Source organism: Hyaena hyaena, unplaced genomic scaffold (assembly GCF_003009895.1).
Source record: "Hyaena hyaena isolate Hyena2069 unplaced genomic scaffold, ASM300989v1 scaffold_529, whole genome shotgun sequence".
Classification (NCBI taxonomy): Eukaryota; Metazoa; Chordata; class Mammalia; order Carnivora; family Hyaenidae; genus Hyaena; species Hyaena hyaena.
The window spans coordinates 607254-627731 of NW_024081162.1; the positions used below are offsets into that span (position 1 = coordinate 607254).

At 34.9% G+C, this 20478-nt stretch overlaps 1 protein-coding gene across 1 annotated transcript in view; it reads right to left on the reverse strand.

Moving 5' to 3' along the window:
- The window catches only part of ADGRV1 (adhesion G protein-coupled receptor V1), a 500208-nt gene that overhangs the window by 395792 nt on the left and 83938 nt on the right, over positions 1–20478 (reverse strand). Inside the window, exons 36-45 of the mRNA XM_039255493.1 lie at positions 16088–16218; positions 14487–14586; positions 13670–13849; positions 11863–12026; positions 7966–8059; positions 7493–7525; positions 5737–5815; positions 5496–5634; positions 4566–4707; positions 178–440 (exon numbers count right to left, since the gene is read on the reverse strand). Coding sequence (XP_039111424.1) covers positions 178–440; positions 4566–4707; positions 5496–5634; positions 5737–5815; positions 7493–7525; positions 7966–8059; positions 11863–12026; positions 13670–13849; positions 14487–14586; positions 16088–16218 — 1325 coding nt within the window. The remainder of the gene's footprint in view (positions 1–177; positions 441–4565; positions 4708–5495; positions 5635–5736; positions 5816–7492; positions 7526–7965; positions 8060–11862; positions 12027–13669; positions 13850–14486; positions 14587–16087; positions 16219–20478) is intronic.

The window sequence follows — 20478 nt, forward strand, 5'->3', positions numbered from 1 at the left end:
CTATTAGCAGAGCAAATTTCTCCAGCAGCACTCTATGCAGACTATATAGCGCTGTAACAACCCGCATGTTTATCAACAGTAAAATGGATAAACAATTACTGGCCTATTCAGTGCAGAGCTACTTACTCAGCAATAAAAAAAAAACCAACTGCAGGGCATTAGAGCCTCATACTATACCTTGAAGCGGATACCTTCTTCTAAAACAATGTAGCCTTTGGAAGGGGTCAGATCTTTGGTTTCCACTGAGGAGTTTACTTCTGTCACAATGAACTGAACTGTCACCGTTCCAAACAGTCCTTGAGCAGGTTCCCGAACAACATACAATAGTGCGCTACTCTCCTGTACATACGGAGCTGTTGGTTCTCTTAGGAAAAAGTGCTCACTGTTGTTAAATGACAGGACTCCAGGGCCATCATCATTAGCAAGGATAGTAATTAAGGCTGTTGAAATAAAAATATTAAAGCCATAAATCAAAATAGAGCAGGTTATAAGTACTGGGAAGTATGGAGATGTTTCATTATAAACTAAGATAGCTCTTTTCTAGATCACCTTAAAAACGAGAGAAATTTTTAAAGGCATTTAATGAAATTCCTATTCACTCATGATATAAAAATAGTAATCTTAGTATAAAAGGCAGATTCCTCATCAACCTCAAAAGCCAGTAACAAAAACCTAACTCAGTGTTGAAATATCAGAAGGGGGTGCCACTAAAAAACAGAAAGAAGACAACAATGCCTGCCATTACTGCTACTATTCAGCATTGTCCCGGAGCCATGAGCCAGGGAACAGGTATGAAAACAATGGACAGCAAGAGTCAGAAATAACAATATTTTTTTTCTTTTTTTTTTTTTTAAATATTTTATTTATTTCTAGGAGAGAGAGAGAGAGAGACAGCGTGAGCAGGGGAGGGTCAGAGAGAGAGAGAGTCACAGACTGAAACAGGCTCCAGGCTCTGAGCTGGCAGTCAGCACAGAGCCCGACGCAGGGCCCGAACCCACGAACCGCGAGATCATGACCTAAGCGAAAGTCGGACGCTTAACCGACTAAGCCACCCAGGCGCCCCAGAAATAACAATATTTTCTAGACAATATGATTGTCTTCTTAAAGAACCAGGAGAAAAAATTTATTAAAACTATTGTTAAGAGTTCAAAATAGAAGCTGAGTAACCTTCAAAAACTGAGAGCTTTCTATTTTTTACTACCACTAGTGATACTATGAATAATAACAATGGAAACGACTAATCCTATTGAGAACTTACAAACTGCTTAACCTGTATTAAGGGTTGTAATTCTCACAACCCTAGGAGGTTGGTTCTATTACTATTTTTATTTTACAGATCCATCAGCTGTAGCACAGAGAGGCAATCTGTGGAAGTTCACAAGCTAGCAAGTGGCAGCTGTTCAGAGCTAGGAAATGTGCTACAGAGCATGCATCTAAAAGATTATTATAGTATCTCTATGTATCAACTATAACTATTTTAAAAATATAAACAGTAACGGGACCTCATTCACAATAGCAACAATACCTAGGAATCAAAGTTAAAAATACAGGACCTATATGAAAAACGTATACAATATTAATGCATGACTGTGACTGATGCTATCAGTGCCTCAGCCATTGCCCCTTGGCCCTCTTGAGACCACTCCAAGAGTTTCTTTTGCCAACTGATCTCTCTACCTGAGGACAACATCAGCTGATGCAGGAATAAAGCCAGAAATGCTGGAGACTTAATACCGAAAAGCATCCTCAAACAATGAGGAACGGGAGCTGATGAATGGATATCCCCACTACCTTCCTTTTAAGATGTTCACCCCAAGCTTTGCTCAACTCAGTGTCTAGCAAGGACCCCAGCAGCACTGAGCTCCAGTTCCCCAAAACAGTACCACTCATTAGCCCATCTTTACCAGATTTCCTCTCTCTCTCTGTCTCACTCACTCACTTCTCACTATGTCTCCTGAAATCATCTCCTCCAGTAAACTACTTCCATCCAAATCCTTGTCTCGGGGTTGTTTTTTTTTTTTTTTTTTTTTAAATGTTTTATTTATTTCTAGGAGAGAGAGAGAGACAGCATGAGCAGGGGAGGGTCAGAGAGAGAGGGAGTCACAGACTGAAACAGGCTCCAGGCTCTGAGCTGGCAGTCAGCACAGAACCCGACGCAGGGCTCGAACCCACGAACCGCGAGATCATGACCCAAGCGAAAGTCGGACGCTTAACCGACTAAGCCACCCAGGCGCCCCTCTCAGGGTTTATTTTTGAGGGAACACAAAATAAGGCAAAGGTACAAAAGAAGATGTAAATTAATGGAAAGCTATATCATATTTCTAAATGGAAAAAAAATATTATAATGATGTTGAGTCCTTCCAAAATAACATAAAACTTCAATTCAGCCCCAAGACTAAAATGGTGTTTTATGGAATTCAGTTCATTGATTCTCAAGTTCACGTGGAAAAGACACTTGAAAGAATAGGTGAGATGATACAGAGGAAGAAAAATAAAAAGTATTTGGCCTAAAAAGTAAGATGTATACTAAAACTATGATAAATAAAATTGTTATTAGTACATAAACAAGCAAATAGAACAGAATTAGAGGTCAGGAAACACAGATGAAGGGGGTAGGGAGTGAGGGAGTGAGAGAAAAAAAGAAAGAGAGAGAGAGAGAGAAGTTAAAGTCCAAAGAAATTCCTACTGAGGATGTGAAGAAATAAAAACTTTACATACAAACTTTGGAGTGAGAGTAATATAGAAGGCAATTGCTGTCCTTTCCATTCAATACCCAGTGTACTCAACAGATGATCTTAATTAATCACATATACATAATATATACATATATAAGAGTATTTATTTAAATTTTATGGAAGTTTCGAAGTAGTCTAAAGGCTGATTAATAGGGCATAGTTTAAGAAATCATCCACTATCAAAGCACTGAGGATTATTTTCCAATTTGAAAATAGAAAATTACAAGCATAAAGTAACCTTGACAGCGACCAACAAGATATTCTTTCCTCCTACTCATGGCAGCTGGCATATAACCTACATATATATATATATATAACCAAACAGAATTGTATTGGGCCTTTTTTAGGAATGCTTGATTTTGAGTGCTCCTCTTTCCTATTATGTGGAATGTAAAAGAAAGATGTGGATAATTATCATGTGACAGGTAACACTGGACTTGTAATGAAGCCCATATTGCAAAGGGCAGCAAGAAGAGGCAGAAAACAACAAGGTCTTTGATGGCATGTTAAGTACTGGTACCACTGCATCTAAGGCTATGAATGTCTCTGGGCCTTCAGATTAAATGAGCCAAAATTACCTTTAAGTCCATTTGAATTGGGTTTTCTACTGTTTATACATGAAACATTTTTAACCAACACATATCCATTCCTACAATCCTTTACATAGAACCCACTATGTTCTAAAACAATAAAAAAAAAAGTATACTTTCAGAGTGCCTGGGTGGCTCAGTTGGTCAGTGTCCCATTCTTGATTTTGGCTCAGGTCATGATCTCATAGTTCATGGGATCAAGTCCATGTTGGGCTCTCTGCTGGCAACATGGAGCCTGCTTGGGATTCTCTCTCTCTCTCTCTCTCTCTCTCTGCCCTTTCCCTGCTTGTGCTCTCTCACATTCTCTCACACTCTCTCTCTCCCAAAAAATAAACATTTTTTAAAGTATATTTTCAATATACTCTTTGAATTTGAAACAATGGCTGCAGACTCAAGAAAGGTTCTAAATACTTAGAAATATCAATCTGTTTTATTAATATGGCAATAAAAGTAAAACCCATTCTTGAGTTTTCAAGATTCATATTTTTTTACTACAAAAAGAATTTTTTTCACATATAGACCAATAATTTAGGAATACAAAGGCTAATTAAATTAAGGGAATCCCAAAGAATTCTCAGCCACTAGCTAAAACAAGAGGTTGAAGAGCCAGCCAACTCTTGGTCTTCTAAATGTAGCTGACTTGGGTATCAACACAGGAACTAAATTAAGTGACTTTTAAAGAGACCTTCCAATCCTACAAGCTCTATATTTCCATGAAGTTTCCTCTTCTCTTTTTTACCTTCTCTAAGCGGTCAGTATGATATCTAACAAGCAGTAAATTAAGATGACTTTTCATAACAATGTCAAACTGCTCCAAAGAATTGTGGCTCCCATAATGTCTTAGTTATCAGTATACTTCAACTTTATGTGGAAATACTACAGCAATAAGATGACACTAAAACAACTACCTTGTCATTCCCTCTATGGCTAAATAGGAAACCAGAGCAGAATTCAAATTCCAAATGAAAGACATTTACTTATTTAATTTGTAGCTACAGAAATGACTTAATATTATCCTTATTACCAACCTACTTTTTGTTTTACTCACACAGAAGCACACACAACCACATAAGGCTGGAAGGACTATTATACTGACATAGGGATTACAAAACATCAAACTTAAAATGTTTTTCATTCTAAGCATAGAAAACCATCAAGACTCTAATCCCTTTACAACTGCCTCCATGTTAGGAAAACATCATGAGTGAGAATGAACTGTGTGTAAGAAATTATCAATTACCTATTGTTTTTTCCCCCAGCTCTAGTCCAGGAGAAGGATTTGTTAAAATCAGCTGAAATGTTTCATCTCCTTCTGGAATGTCATCATCAAGAATCATGATGTCAATATTTTTATACTTTTCTCCATCAACCAAATGAAGAATCTGGTCAAGAAAGTAAAAGTAGATGGTATTATATATAAACACACAGCTGAGTTTTCACAGAATATTTGGCAAAAATACAATATGGCTGGCAATGTGAAATAAGCTATTTTAATAAAAATAAGAGAAATTTCCTTACTTTTTATTGATCTCTTTTTATTTAAATTGATATTAAATTTAAAAAGTAAAATGTGTAGAGAAAGAGAAGAAAGTAAACATTTGACTAAAGAATAAAAGCCACCAAGAGTAAAATTAAAAAGAATTTTAAACACTAACTGTATTTCAGTAAATTAAAACAAAGAAATAAAAGACTTAAAATTTTCAGTGAGCCTGGCTAGCTTGGTTGGTAGAGTATACAACTCTCAATATCAGGGTTGTGAGCTTGAGCCCCATGTTGGGTGTTAAGATTACTTTAAAAAATTAAAATTTAAAATAAAAGACTTTAAAATTTCAAGAAGCATGAGAAACACTTTGGAAAGTGTGTTTATAATTATACAAATATGATATAAATTCTTTGACACAATAACTTGTGTTCTCCTTTACATATACTGCAATAAGATAGTGAATAAAATAGTACCAAATATTAAAACAAAATAATATATGAATAAGATAAATAGAGAATAATCTTTAAAACTAAAAATTCAGTTTACAAATTTTACTAAAATAGTGAAAGTAGATATTCCAAAATGTAGAAGTCTTCTGCCCTAATTTAATATGGAATACATAATAGTTTATTACTTTAAGATTTATTTATACAAGACCTAAATCACTAAAATCCTCAAGGAATTCACCATTGGGGTGAAGATGTAATCCAGCCCCAGCTGGGCTTCCAAATTCTGGGCATATACAAACAAGGAAACATGGCCAAGAGTCCTTTTGCTCCGCTGAGCTATCAATGTTAAACTTCCTTTGGTTTCATTTACTTCAAACCTAAAATAAACAGAATACATTAATCTTTTCCTTAGAAGATTTTATTCAGTAGGTAATAAATCTGGAGCTCAAAAAAGGACTCTTACACAGTCTTGGTCTTACCTGCTATGTTGCCATTCAATTACACCCCGAGCACCATCATTGGCATCAATAGTAATTTGTGCAGTCAAGCCCTCTGAATCTGAAGAAAACACAGAAGTAATAGTTTTAAATAGAAATGATTAAAAAAGAATTATTTGACACAGAATTTAAAGACCTTCTTCTGAGATCATAGAATTTCTAAGAGATACCACAGACATTACTCAAAGATGTTTAAGAAAATAATGATCTAAATGCTTATAATATTTGAATAAGAAAAACTTTTGCTAACAAGCACACCAACTTATAAAAATGTAATTAACTGAGAACAATAAAAAAGAACCAATTGAGGTTATGGTTTTATTTCTATTATTTTAATCCATTTCAAGAGGAAAGGAAACTAGGGACCACTGGAAGAAGAAGAAAGAGCAAGAAATGAGAAAGGAATGGAAAGAGAAAGAGTAAGTTCTGCAGAGAAACGTGCAGATGTAAGAAGGTGATAAATGGAGAGACAAGAATACAAGTTGAGACAAAGGGAAAGACAGGAAAGGTTAAGTGGGACAGAGACGAAGACTGAAGTAAAGCTCTTTTATCCCTTTTTATCTTATACTCTGTCTACCAAGTTGAGTATATTCTCAGTATTCATTATTCAGTCTTGACATATTAACCGTGTCCCTGTTTCATTTTTTAATATTTTGTCCTTTCCCTTTTAAAATTTGAAATTCTACCTTACTCTTCGGATACTTGTAACAGTTGCCTAGGTGGGGAAGGGATAGGGAGAGTATAACTACCTCTGAGCAAAGAGAACATTGTCAAGAAAAGAATATAAAATCAAAATTTGTGTCCATCAAACTAGAGGCTACACAGCATAAGCCTAGCTCTACCATTTCCTCGCTATGTGACTCTGGGCACTTTACTTAACTTCTCGCCTCCACTCTCTCATCTGTAAAATGTGAAAGTGTAAGGAATGATGGTACTAATATGTAAAGCACTTGAAACGGGCATTGGAAAGCACTAAACAGAAGTCCCACTATTTAAGTTACCTCTAATATGAGTATAAAGAAATATGAAGTATTTTGTTAGTTTTCTTAGCATAAACAGTAATTATCTTGTAATAAATGCTGCATATAAACAGCTTGGTCACTGGAGTCAAATTTCTTTTGCACAAGAATGAAACTTTTCAAATACAGTGAAACCCTGGATTGTAAATAACCTGTTCTGTGAGTTTTCTGCAAGATGAGTGAACATTTCTAATAAATTTTAATTTGATAAATGGGCAATGTCTTGTAATAGGAGTAGTATGTGAGACCGAATGTCACATGATCACAAATGGGCCAATAGTTCTTGAAATTTGCTTTTATATTTGAGTGCTTTGGATTATAAGTATGTTTCCAGAATGAATTACACTTACAAACCAAGGTTTTATTGTAATATGTTAAAAATTCATTACTCTCATCTGTTATTTTCAAAGCTATCATACTGAGCCTCACAAGTGAATGAGGAACAATTATTTCTTAGGTTACTCCTCTCAGTCATGCTTCTCCTCCTCGAACCCAGGCTAATTTCCCGCCGACCAGCCCACCTTCTTTCTAGACAAGGGATAGGGAACAGGCTACCATAATGCCCACAGTCTACACCTCCTGGGCCGTCATACCCACAAGTTTCAGACAAAATTCTCAATACTGAATGTCCAAATTGCACACTAGAGTTTGCATTTTAAAATAAGAATGCATCTTGTGAAAGTAATCTACATAAATCTGTACTGAGGTTCAAATTTTACCTTTTAGTCTGTAATGAATTAAGTGAGTCTTTTCTAAAGCATGAAAAGAAAAGAGGTAAAAGGTCAAAAAAGAAGCAGAGAACATAATAAACAAACAAAAGTTCTGCTTATCCTAAAGAAAAATAAAATTGTCTGATAGTTTGGAGATGTAATAAAAATAGCAAATTAAATTTTAAAAGGAAAAATGCCTTTCTAAGAACTAATTCTATTCTAAAGATTACAAATTTGGCTATAAATAGTTGTAAAATTTAGAAAGCATCACACAATAAATAATTCTTGAATGTGTTTACGATGTCTAATGTATAAAACTGCAATAGATGACAATCTCTAAATTTAAATAAACATAAAAGCTCACCATATTTTCTTCCATAGCTGAAATTAACAAGTATTATAGTGATTACTTCTGATTTAAAAATGAGTAACTTTACTTCATTTTCAGTGAATAAACAGAAACAAACAAACAAAAATCATACCTAGTCTAGGAGGAAATGAAGTTAAAGGAGCCATGATAAGGTCAACAGAAGTTAAATTCACAAGGAAATATTCTTCTAGCTCTGGTATGTCGTCCTGCAAAAATTATATCCATTAAACTCCCTATAGGTATGCTCTCAAAGTCATGACCTCTCACAAGTAGTTTTTTAAATTATCTGGTAAATATATACACTTAAGTAGTATACAGTATGTATAAAAATGCAAAGCTAGAATAGAAAAGATTTAAAATTTTAAATAAACATTCTTGGTTATGATATTTTTTCAGATATGACACCAAAAGTAAAAGCAACAAAAGCATAAATAATCAAGTGGGACTACAACAAACTAAAAAGCTTCTGCATAGCAAAGGAAACCATTGACAAAATGAAAAGACAACCAATGGAATGGGAGAAAGTATTTGCAAATCACACATATGATAAGGAGTTAATGTCCAAAATATATAAAGAACTAATACAACTCAGCAGCAAAAAAAAAAACAAAACAAAAAAAAAACACCAAACCCACAAATAATCTGATTTAAAAATGTACAACATATCTGGGTAGATATTTTTCTAAGAAAGATGTATACAAGTGGCCAACACATACATGAAAAGGTGCCAAACATCACTGATCATCATGGAAATGCAAATCAAAACCAGAATGAGACATTATCTTCACTTCTTAAAATGACTATTATCAAAAAGATGAAAGAGAAGTATTGGTGAGGATTTGGAGAACAGGGAGCCCTTGTGCACTGTTAGTGGGAATGTAAATTAGTGCAGCCACTAATTAAAACAATAAGGAGATCCCTCAAAGAATTAAAATTAGAACTACATATAATCTAGCAATTCCACACCAGGGTATATATCCAAAGGTAATAAAAACAGGTTATCAAAAAGATATCTTAACTCCCATCTTTGCAGAATTAATCACAATAGACAGAATATGGAAACTCAAGAGTCCATCAACAAGTGAATGGATGAGGAAGATGTGGTGCATATATACACGATGGAATATCATTCTGCCATAAGGAAGATAGAAATCCTGCCATTTGCAACAACATGGATGGACCTAGAGGGCATCATGTTAAGTGAAATAAGCCAGACACAGAAAGACAAATACTGCATGGGATCACCTATATGTGGAATCTGAAAAAGAAACAAAAAAGAAAGTTAAACTCATAGAAATGGACAGTAGAAAACTGGTTGCCAGGGTCAGGGGCTTGGGGTGGGAGAAATAGGGAGCGGTTAGTAAAAGAGTACAAACTCCACTCTATCTAAGATAAATAAGGTCCAAGGGTCTCATGTAAAACACAGTATCTATATAGGTAATAACACTGTATCATATAATTGAAATTTGCTAGGAGAAATAGAACTTAAATATACTCAGACACAAAAAAGATACACAAGTGAGGTAATGAATATTCATTAAACAGATAGGGCGTATCCCTTTCACAATGTATACATGCCCACAAGGGCACCTGGGTGGCGCAGTCAGTTAAGCATCCACCTTGGGCTCAGGTCACGATCTCACAGTTCGTGAGTTTGAATTTCAAATCAGGCCTCGCACTGATGGTGTGGAGAACTATGTGAGTTTCTCTCTCTCTCTCTCTCTCTCTCTCCCCCCCCTTCCCCTGCTCACACTCTCTCTCTTAAAATAAACTTTTTTTTAAAATCACCATATATATTTTAAATAACTTACTATTTTATATATATTTTAGATTCTACATAAGTGATACCATGCAGTATTTAATTATATTTCAATAAAGCTGAAATTTTAAAAAATAATAAAAGCACAAACTTACACCACTGTATGATAAGTTATTAGGGTGAACCACATAAAACTAATATATTCTTCCTAGACTGATATAAAATGTCAATCAATAACATAAATATACAAACCTAATATATTTTAAATATAAAGGGAGCAAAAGGTTTTAAATTACCTTACTATCCAATGACTGGAATGTGAAATAGAATACCATGAAAAAAACAAGCTTCACAGTCAAGGAGGCCTAAGACCAAATTGTATAATTTTAAGTGAATTACTTAAAGGCCTCACCTTCCACCATCTTTATAATGGTGGAAATAGTTGCTACTTTGGGGATTATAATAATGATTAAAAATAATGAGTATGGAGTGCCTGGCCTACAGAGAGTCCTTAAAAAATGACAGCTATTTGTGACGATTAATTTTTTTAATGTTTATCTATTTACCTTTGAGAGATAAAGAGAGAGCACACAAACAGGAGAAGGATTAGAGACAGAAAGGGAAACACAGAAGCCGAAGTAGGCTCCAAGCTCTGAGCTGTCAGCACAGAGCCCAATGTGGTACTAGAACCCATAACTGTGATCATGACCTGAGCCGAAGTCGGACACTTAACCGACTAAGCCACCCAGGTGCACCTGCGATGGTTAATTTTAATACACTATTACTTTTCATCACTAGTGCCCAAAACAGCATTGAAAATAAGGCAGGTATCTAAAACTTAGGGACTAGCAAAGTCCATGTCAATGGTAACATGATAGCCAACAATATTTACATAAAATCTCAATGCGCGTGTGTGCTCACACACACGCACACGTGCATAATGTCAGTACATACATTTTATATTATTCATTTTATTTAATGGAGATATATTTCATTGTAAACAAAAAGGAAACATTCTCTAAACTATCTTCTATAACATACAGACCAGTGGGAGTTATAGTCAGTGATGTGAAAGGGACAGCCCCTCACTCATCCCCACTGTTCCTCACTCTCATGCAGCAACTCCTCTGTCACTGCTCACCCTGTCCCCCAGCTCAGGCCTGGCTTCTTTCTGTATATACAGGCCTGCAGTCTCTTAATCTCATACCACTCAGGGAATAAAAAGGGCTAGAAAGACCTAGGGGGGAAAAGGTAAACTCAAACTCTGTGTTCATAAATCTAGACTCTACAAGGAAAAGAAGGGTTGGCTACATATTTTCTATTTTAAAAATTATCATAACAAAGGAATAATCCATTTATTTATATTCACTTATGTTAATAGGTTATATATTTGAAAGAAGGCTTGGCTAAATGTTTTGTTTTGTTTTACAAATTGTGTATTATATGTTACATACTGAGTATTACCTTTTATCTTACGGCTCTAGAGTTCTCATACTACTGTATTAGGTCACTGTGCGATGGTAATCAACAAAGTAAGAGTTACTAACTTCAGATAGTGGATAGTTCATACTACTTAGAATTTTCTGTAAGTAAAAAGCCTCTGAGTAAATAAAACCTTTTCAAAAACAGAACTCCTGAAATACATACTAGTTGAAAATGATTTTTCTAAAGCAATATTTATGCTCTTCCCTCCAATATGCACACATACCATCTTCGACCTTCTCCATCCATATTATTTTCATAAACCTTTCAGAAATGTATTCAGGTAGCTAAAACACTGGGTCCCAAAACAGCATGAGGTTTTACAAGATGAAAAATCATTTAAAATGCAATTTCAGTCACCAGTGATAACTTTAGGTTTGACCATAATCACATTTTATGCCATAAGCCTCCAGTGAGTTTCTCACTATCTCTAATTTAACCAGTCCTAACAACTAAAATGCTGACCTACATGGATTTGCTGGTCCAATGAATCCTTTGGAGTAATCAAAATGCTCCCCTGGAATCTCATAAGCCAATGCCTATCTTAAAGGGGACTGCCTTAAGGAAATTCTCTTTATCAGGAGATGTTTCTATAACAAAATACACAACAGCAGACCAGCCTATTTAGACAAGAACAGAAACCTTAGGGTGGTTATAAAAATATCACAAAAAGAAACAAGCTGATTTAAAGGCACCAGAATATTCCATCAATGTCTACTTCTTTTGTGGTTATTCAGACTTAATATAACAAGAGCTAAACAGTTTTACCTCAAGTATAGTAATGTTGATGGCTGCTGCTGTTTCCCCTTCTTCTAAAATCAGAAAGCCAACTACTGAGACAAAGTCAACATCTGGCTGAGCAAGGTTTCCTTCTGTTTGGTTCTTTAGACTCAACATTCCAGGAACTGTGGTATATGTGACATTAATGGCTCCTAATTGAATCGGATGAGAAGAGGTTTTTATAATTAAACTTTTAAAATAATATCTTAGTGTTAACTTTTTGAGTTTCCTAAAAGCACCTGTTGGCCCCAATGCCTTACCTCTTCCTATATCCCTGGCCTTGTAATACCTCAGTGATGTCCCACTGTGGGTAAGGCATACTGTGCTGCCTCTAGACTTTGAGCTTGGCTGTGACTTGGTCTGGCTATTCATACAAGGTAAAAGCGATTTTGTGCTAGTTCTGAGCCTAGACCTCAAGGAGCCTGGCATGCTTTTGTTTACTTTCTTGGGCCTCTAATGATCCCAGGAGAAGGATGAGAGACATCTGGAGTAGGGCCACCCCTGGCCAAACCCAATCTACGGTGGTGGACCCAAAATGCACCTATTATTACATACTGCTGAGATTTTATGATTGTGACACATCATTTCTGTGATGACAGATGATTACTTTAAACTTTCAAAAATAAGGAAATTAGTAGCACCTGACTGGCTGAGTCAGAAAAGCATGTGACTCCATAAAGAACTTCTCAAACTTAACACTCAAAAAACAAATAATCCAGTGAAGAATTGGGGAAAAGACATGAGTAAGACACTTCGCTGGATGTCAAGAAGACATCCAGATGGCCAAGTGATGCATGAAAAAATGCTCAATATCACTTGTCATCAGGGAAATACAGATCAAAACCACAGTGAGATACCACTTCACACCTGTCAGAATGGCTAAGATTAACAACTCAGGCAACAGATGTGGTGAGGATATGGAAAAAGAGGATCTCTTTTGTACTGCTGGTGGGAATGCAAACTGGAGCAGCCACTCTGGAAAACAGTATGTAGGTTCCTCAAAATATTAAAAATAGAACTACCCTACAACCTGGTAATTGGACATTGAAACAGATGTACTGCTTCAAAGGGCACATGCACCCCAATGCTTATAGCAGCACTATAGACAATAGCCAAAGTATGGAAGAGCCCAAATATCCATCGACAAATGGATAAAGAAGATGTGATATATATACAATGGAGTATTACTCGGCAATCAAAAAAGAATGATATCTTGCCATTTGCAACTACGTGGATGGAACAAGAGGGTATTACGCTAAACGAAGTTTGTTAGTCAGAGAAAAACAAATATATGATGTCATTCATATGAGGAATTTAAGATATAAAGCAGATGAGCAGCAGGGAAGGGAAGCAAAAATAATATGAAACAGGGAGGGGGACAAGAAAGACACTCTGAAATACAGAGAACAAAAAGAGGGTTGTTGGTGGGTTTGTGGGATGAGGGATAGGCTAAATGGGTAAGTGGCATTAAGGAATCTACTGCTGAAATCACTGCTGTACTATATGCTAACTAACTTGAAGTACATTTAAAAATTAATTAATTAATTTTAAAAAAGGAAAGAAAAGAAAAGCATGTGACTTTGGAGCTCAGGGTTGGGTTCCAGCTCCACAGTAGGTGTGGAGATTACTAAAAAAAAGAAATAAATAAACTTCAAAACTCAAGAAGTTATAAAGTTGTGTTCTGAATTAACAAATACTAAAGTGTTTTTCCTGTTCCTGATTTATTTCAGCAATGCTTTCATCCACATAAGTAGAACATTCAAAAAGCACCCATTCACTCTACAGTAACACAAACCTAGGGATCCAAATTCTCTACTGATGAAAAGCTGAACTGTCATGTTAGCCTCCTGTAGCAAAACAAATCTTGATGAAAGAGCAAAATTTAAAACTCCATGCGGTTCATCACTGGCTTCTACAGTCAGGACAGCTGCGTATCCTTGAGCATCAAGCAGAGCAATTCCTGCCGGTGGAACTCCTAAAAACATCAGGAATCACAAGAAATCTAACAGTGATTTGGCATTAACTTCTAAATACTTAAATTTAACCCCACATTCTGAAACATACTGAAGTGACCAAAAAGTAATCTATATCATTAACCCCTTCAACAGAAATCTTCACTTGACAAACAGAGCCTACACTTTAGTTTTCTTTTTTTAGATAGTAAATCACAAAATATTTTCACTTGATATACGATCATCATTATTTGCTATAATCATCATCTGAATTAAAAAATTGAGTAGAAATTCAAGGACATACCCCGATAATATACTCAAAATTATTAGACTGGAATTTATCTATACAACTGGCCAAAATCCAAATTGCTATGCTAGTATAAATTAATTACAGAAAAATTATTCTTTTGGAAATGCATCTTATTCTATAAGAAAATATTTAGAAAAATTTTTAGAGGTTTTTCCTGAATCCACAAGAGAAGAATTCCCATTTTGAGCTGATTTTTTTAGCTCTAACATTTTTATGGGACAAACAATATTTAAAGTAATACTTTTTAAAAACTTAAGTAATACTTCTTAATTAGTATGCATCTAGTTGTTAAAGATAGCAAGTATTATTTTCTAAGAAGAAGAATATACTAGAATTGAATTTTGAATGACCTTGTGTTGTGACATCGTAGAGAATGACTTGGTATACTTCTTTCTCCTCAGGAATGTTGTCATCCAACAAATGCACAAATATTGTTTTATTCAACGACCCCTATGACAAACAGAAAGAAGTTCATCCCTCTACTGACACTGAACATAAAATGTCTCCTGCTTTTATTGGCTTTATAAATTGTGCATCTAAACATATTTTTTAAACAAGATTAAAATGTGTGGATTAAAAAAATAAATAAAAACCACTGACTCATGGGGAGACCAGGCTGAAAGCAGACAGCAGCTAGTTATGGAGGATCTTGAATGCTGAGCTACTGAATGTAGATCTTATCCAATATACAATGTAGCACTACTGAAAATTTAAGACAAAGCAATACATTGGGGAGATTTCTACGGCAGCGGCGAACAGGAAAAATGGAATCATGAAAAGGAACGCTGTGTTGCAGGAAAAGTAGGTACTAGAAGGCCAAAGCAGTACTCAAGGCAGAAAGTTATGGAACTTGGTTTAATATTAAGGGAGTGGAAATGAGGAAGGAAAAGAATGAAACACATTATCAAACAAGAATTCATGAGTATAGAAAAGAGATGAAGATGAGAGACTTATCATTAAATGGTGCTGACTTTCTATCCAAGAAATGCTTTTATAAAGTTATTTCCCAATCACCTTCTTTCAAACTATCAGAAAGAGCTTCTACATGGAACCTCAAAAATACAGTGTGAACAAGACATAAAAGATACATAAAAGCTACGTTTGTTACTGTCTTTCATTTAAAGTTCTAAGACAGCAAGGAGTAACAGAAAAGGACAGCACTGTCCATCCTGTTCAAAATGACACACTGGACACCAGAAATGGGAGAGCAGGAGAGCAGCAAGAGGCCTTGGCTCAAAGTTGTCATCTGCGGTTTCCTTCAAGTAAATCTGCCAAGTATACAGGAAAAAACAAACCCACTTTTTAAAAATTGTTTATTTATTTTGAGAGAGAGAGAAAGAGAGAATACGTATGTGTGCGGTGGAGAGAGAAAGAGAGAGAGAGAGAATCCCAAGCAGCGGTCAGCACAGAGTCCAATGCAAGGCTCAATCTCATGAACCATGAGATGACCAGAGCCAAAATCAGGACTCAGAGCCTTACCTGACAGCCATCAAGGTGTCCCAGCCCAGGCACTTACTAAGTCTTAGATATTCAAGTAATGTTCTTCCTCTAGGTTTTAAAGCAAACTCTCACATCAATCTCTGTCAATCCTTGTTTTACATAATCAGAGTTTTCCCATTTTCTTCAAAATATAAAGAACCTTGGATTCTTTACAAAATCTAAAGAACCTGTAAAACCTTGGATTGTGAGTAACTTGTTCTGCAAGTGTTCCGCAAGACAAGTAAACATTTCTAATAAGTTTTAACTTGACAAATGAGCAATCTCTTGCAATACAAATAGTACATGATGCTGAATGTAACATGATCACAACTGAACCAATGGTTTTTGAAATTCGCTTTGATATTAGTACTTTGGATTATGAGCATGTTTCTAGAACTAATTATGCTCACAAACCAAGGTTTTACTTACACTCTTTACATTGTTTTGTTAAGTCTTTTCTTTGTGGTAATACCTCAAGAAAGAAGAGTTGTCCAGTAGAGTTAGCAAAATTGAGTTCTAGATTTTGCCCAATAATTTTCCAGTTAACAGAAACATTTCCTCGACCAGGGAGTGTTCTTACCACATGGAATTGCAAAATTTCTCCTGCAAATGAAATGTAAAGACTGATAAATGCTTAACAGAAAATAAATAATATTTGAACTCAACAAAACCCCAATCCCAAACATGCAACTATTACAGCACCTTTTCTACAAACATTACAAGGCTGTTCTGTTTTGAATTTTTCAGAAGCTTTATACATGCTTATTGTTTATTAACATAGGGATCCCACTTTTAAGTACTTTCATTTAGAACTTCAATATGTAGAAGTTACCAAAAGCACATGCTAAAATGGGAACCACAAACTTTCATACACTCCAAAACATGCACCAGAACATAAATGTTCTGTAAATTAAAGGGAAAAAAAAGTCCTTATGGTCAAAACTAGTAATAACACAAGTAAATTCTTCCTTTACTTCTCAAAAGGACACAACTTCCTTACACTGATATGCAATGTGATTTTACACAATGCACGCATAAAAATGCTTGCAAATACCTGAAAATCACATTTCTTTAAATTGTAACTTACATATACCATCAATGATTTTGTTTTATAAAAAGAAATACAAAGGAAAGGTGTCAAATTTGTACATCAGCCTCTGTAACTTCACCAAAGTTACAGTTTTCCTTCCTAGATAATTGAGGTATTTTAGATACTTTCCATTCCTGGGTTTTATCCTCACATAATACTTTGTAAAATTGAAGAAAATCATGACAATCATATTTTTTAAACTACTCAAGTTTAAAAAAGTAAGTTCCTAGGAAGTATTGCTTATGGCAACATGGCTTGTTGAGAATATATGCTCAATTAAAAAGTAACAGATGATGATGAACACAAGTTAATGAAGTATTTCACTAAAAAAGAATTAATTTTTAATGAAAGATAAATGGAATGGTGTTCAGAAGACTTTAAAAGAACTCAAGTTATTTAAATTTGTGGCACAGACTTACAGCTGAAATCCATGCATATTCACTGAAAATATTACTTTTACTTAGTTATCCAATAAGCAAACACTTCTAATACTCTTTAAACAAGAAGAGGAGCAATAAGACAAAATGTGTTTCTATTTCTCTAATATTTTCTAATATTTTCAAATTACAAGTTTTTATTTCTGAAAATAATAAAACTAAACAAATTCTCTTAGAGAAATTTTTTTAAATATCATGAATTAATTAACTTAAAGATTATCTTTATTTCAGTTACTGAAAAACAAAATAAAAGTTTCATGCTAATGTTAAGCATACATAACTTTAGGGCAATGAATTATCTGGGGAAAGTGGAAAACATAAGAAGACAAAAGTATCAGAAAGACTTCTAAATAAGATTTCCTTAGATACATCAATGTATACATTTTTTTAAGATTTTTAATACAGAAAACAATCACCATTATATTAGTAGAATATGTCTTAGAAAAAACACTTTTTGGAACCACATAGGTACTGTTAGTTAGGAATCAGTTTATGTCAAGGTTAGTGAAAGCCTGTACAATGGGCCACAATTGCCAGCATATCATTCAAAATTTGTATGCTTGTAGAATTTATATGAACAAAATATAGGTACCACTATGAAATACTAGAGTTCCTCTATTGTACGCCTTCTAGAACTTCTCATAGGGCAGCTTTCTAATCAATGAAGAGTTTATTACTGAGAGACATAAAGAGAGCCTTGGAGTAATTAAGCAGTTTCACCTACAGTGTGGTCTGGTGACAGAAATAAAAAGGTTTATAGTGATGGTTCTTAAAAATTTTTTAAGTCCCAAACCTTAGTAACAGTGAAAGAAGAAAATTAAAGAAGTTTGATCAAGTGCTAAAAATGGGTTATGAACACAAGTGTCAAGAAAACAAAATGTAGGTCAATAAAGACCCACATTGAAGGGGAATCTATATTCATAATAATATGGAATATGATTGCAAGATTGTACACAGAAATCTGGGTGAAATATACCATGAAAAAGTAAAAATAAAAATGAAATACTAAGAAGAGAAAAGAAAAAGTAAAGTCCTCCTACAAACTTAATACATATAAAATGCTCAAAGTCTAAAACTACCCATTCCATACCACCTTTAAAAATTCAACAAATGGGGCACCTGGGTGGCTCAGTCGGTTAAAGCATCCAACTTGGGCTCAGGTCATGATCTCACGGTTCGTGGGTTCAAGCCCAGCATCGGGCTCTGTGCTGACAACTAGCTCAGAGCCTGGAGACTGTTTAACTGTTAATTAACTGGAGACCCTTCCCTACTCACACTATCTCTCTCTCTCTCTCTCTCTCTCTCTCAGAAATAAATAAAACATTTAAAAAAATTAAATAAAAATTTAAATAAAATAAAAATTCAACAAGTTATTATGCAAATAATTTGCAAGACAATACTGCAAGAAACACAACCTGAAGCAGGATATACACACAGAGACACAAATGAATGGTAAAGAAAGTATTCCTTAAATATAATTGTGCAAGCCCACTGCAAATCATGTGAAAAAGCATAAAGAGTGTGAAAATTTTTCTAACAAATAATCAAAATTGAGGAAGTGACACTGCCTCTTTAGGACAGACTCCCAGGAACCAAGTTCATTTAAAATGCCTCCTAGGAAAAACTACCAGAAAATTACCCTCTACCTGGATGAGGAGTCAAAGAACAGTCACAGATAGGAAAAGAAGACTTAGAAACAAGTGCTTAGTCTTTTAAGTATAAAAGGCAAGGACAAAAGGAATGTCCGAGAGGGCAGGTTATAACTGTCATATAAATATTTTGCTAGGTGGTAAGCTACACTGCCTTCTAGTCTTTGTCCAGGATGAAAGCCTAAGCAGGGCCCTTACCTACAGAAGAGTCTGATAACATTCCCAGAAGATCATTTGATATAAAATCCAGAGTCCACCAAAAGTTGGTGATACCATAGAATTCTAAAACAGAAGATCTATCATATAGTATCTAGGCCTAGTCTAATGTAGATTAAGAAATATAAATGTAAAATGTATTTTAACAACTTTAAGTATTTTGTCTACTTGCTCCCAAAACAAACCAGAAGTCTAAAAGAAAAACATCAACTATACCATGTCTAATAACAATGGAAAATTAAAACACAGGAAATGTATTTTCATAGAAACATGGACCATCCAAATTAACTGCCCTCTACCATAAACAGAAAATGATTTAAACTAATTATAGAAATATGAATCGTGCGCAACACAAACTGTCAATATGAACAATCAATAAAAAAGTTGAGTGTGTTTCTCTAGCAGCTCTTTATTTTTAAAAAATTGCATTTCTTCTTCAAATCTTTTCCTAAAAAAGATTCAAGCCGTCTCTGAAAAAAGGCATATTTTTTGCCACTGATTATGACATGATGATTATGATGCTGCTGAGTTGGATGACTGAGTGACACATCTAACATGGATTTATAAAGAGCACACTTATAGTTTTCAACCACAGTAAAAACCTATGGTCCCCTATTTTTAAGTGTGCCTGTTCCATTTGAAAGAAAGTAATATTTACCACTGGGCATCTGTCCAATTGCTTTAGCACAAAAAGAAGAAACAGAATTCTACAGAATTCAGGACATTGTTAAGCACTGAGGCAATTCCTCCCCACGAACTGAAAATGTATTCCAGAGCCAGAAGTTCAGGATAGTCCATATTTCAAACCTAATCACATAAGTGAAACTCCAACACTAGGCCAAAAGCAGGGCTAACACTGGTTAGGTCCACATGGTATGATTTTGTTTTTTAACCTGTTTAAATTTTTTTTAATGTTTATTCATTTTTTGAGAGAGAAACAGACTGAGTGGGGAAAGGGCAGAGAGAGAGGGAGACACAGAATCCAAAGCAGGTTCACAAAGTGTGAGATCATGACCTCAGCCAAAGTTGGACACTTAACCAACTAAGCCACCTGGCGCCTCTGACTCTGTTTGTTCAGCACTTATCTTGAAGAATCACCATGAAGTTGTCATTAATTCATCTGGGTAAACATAAAACATACATGCTTGATACACATTTATCAGTGCAAGCTTATGATAACTTACACACAAAATTCTGAATTCTTGAGGTTCAATATAAAATTTTTGAAAAAAGACTGGGCACCTAAGTGTCTTAACAGTTAAGCATCCAACTTCAGCTCAGGTCATGATCTCAAAGGTTGTGAGTTCGAGCCCCACAGAGGGCTCTGTGCTGACAGCTCAGAGCCTGGAGCCTGCTTCAGCTTCTGTGTCTCCCTCTCTCTCTGTCCTTCCCCCCACTCAAACTCTTATCTCTTTGTCTCTCAAAAATAAATAAACATTTTTTTAAAAGGAAAAAGAAAATTAATTTAGAC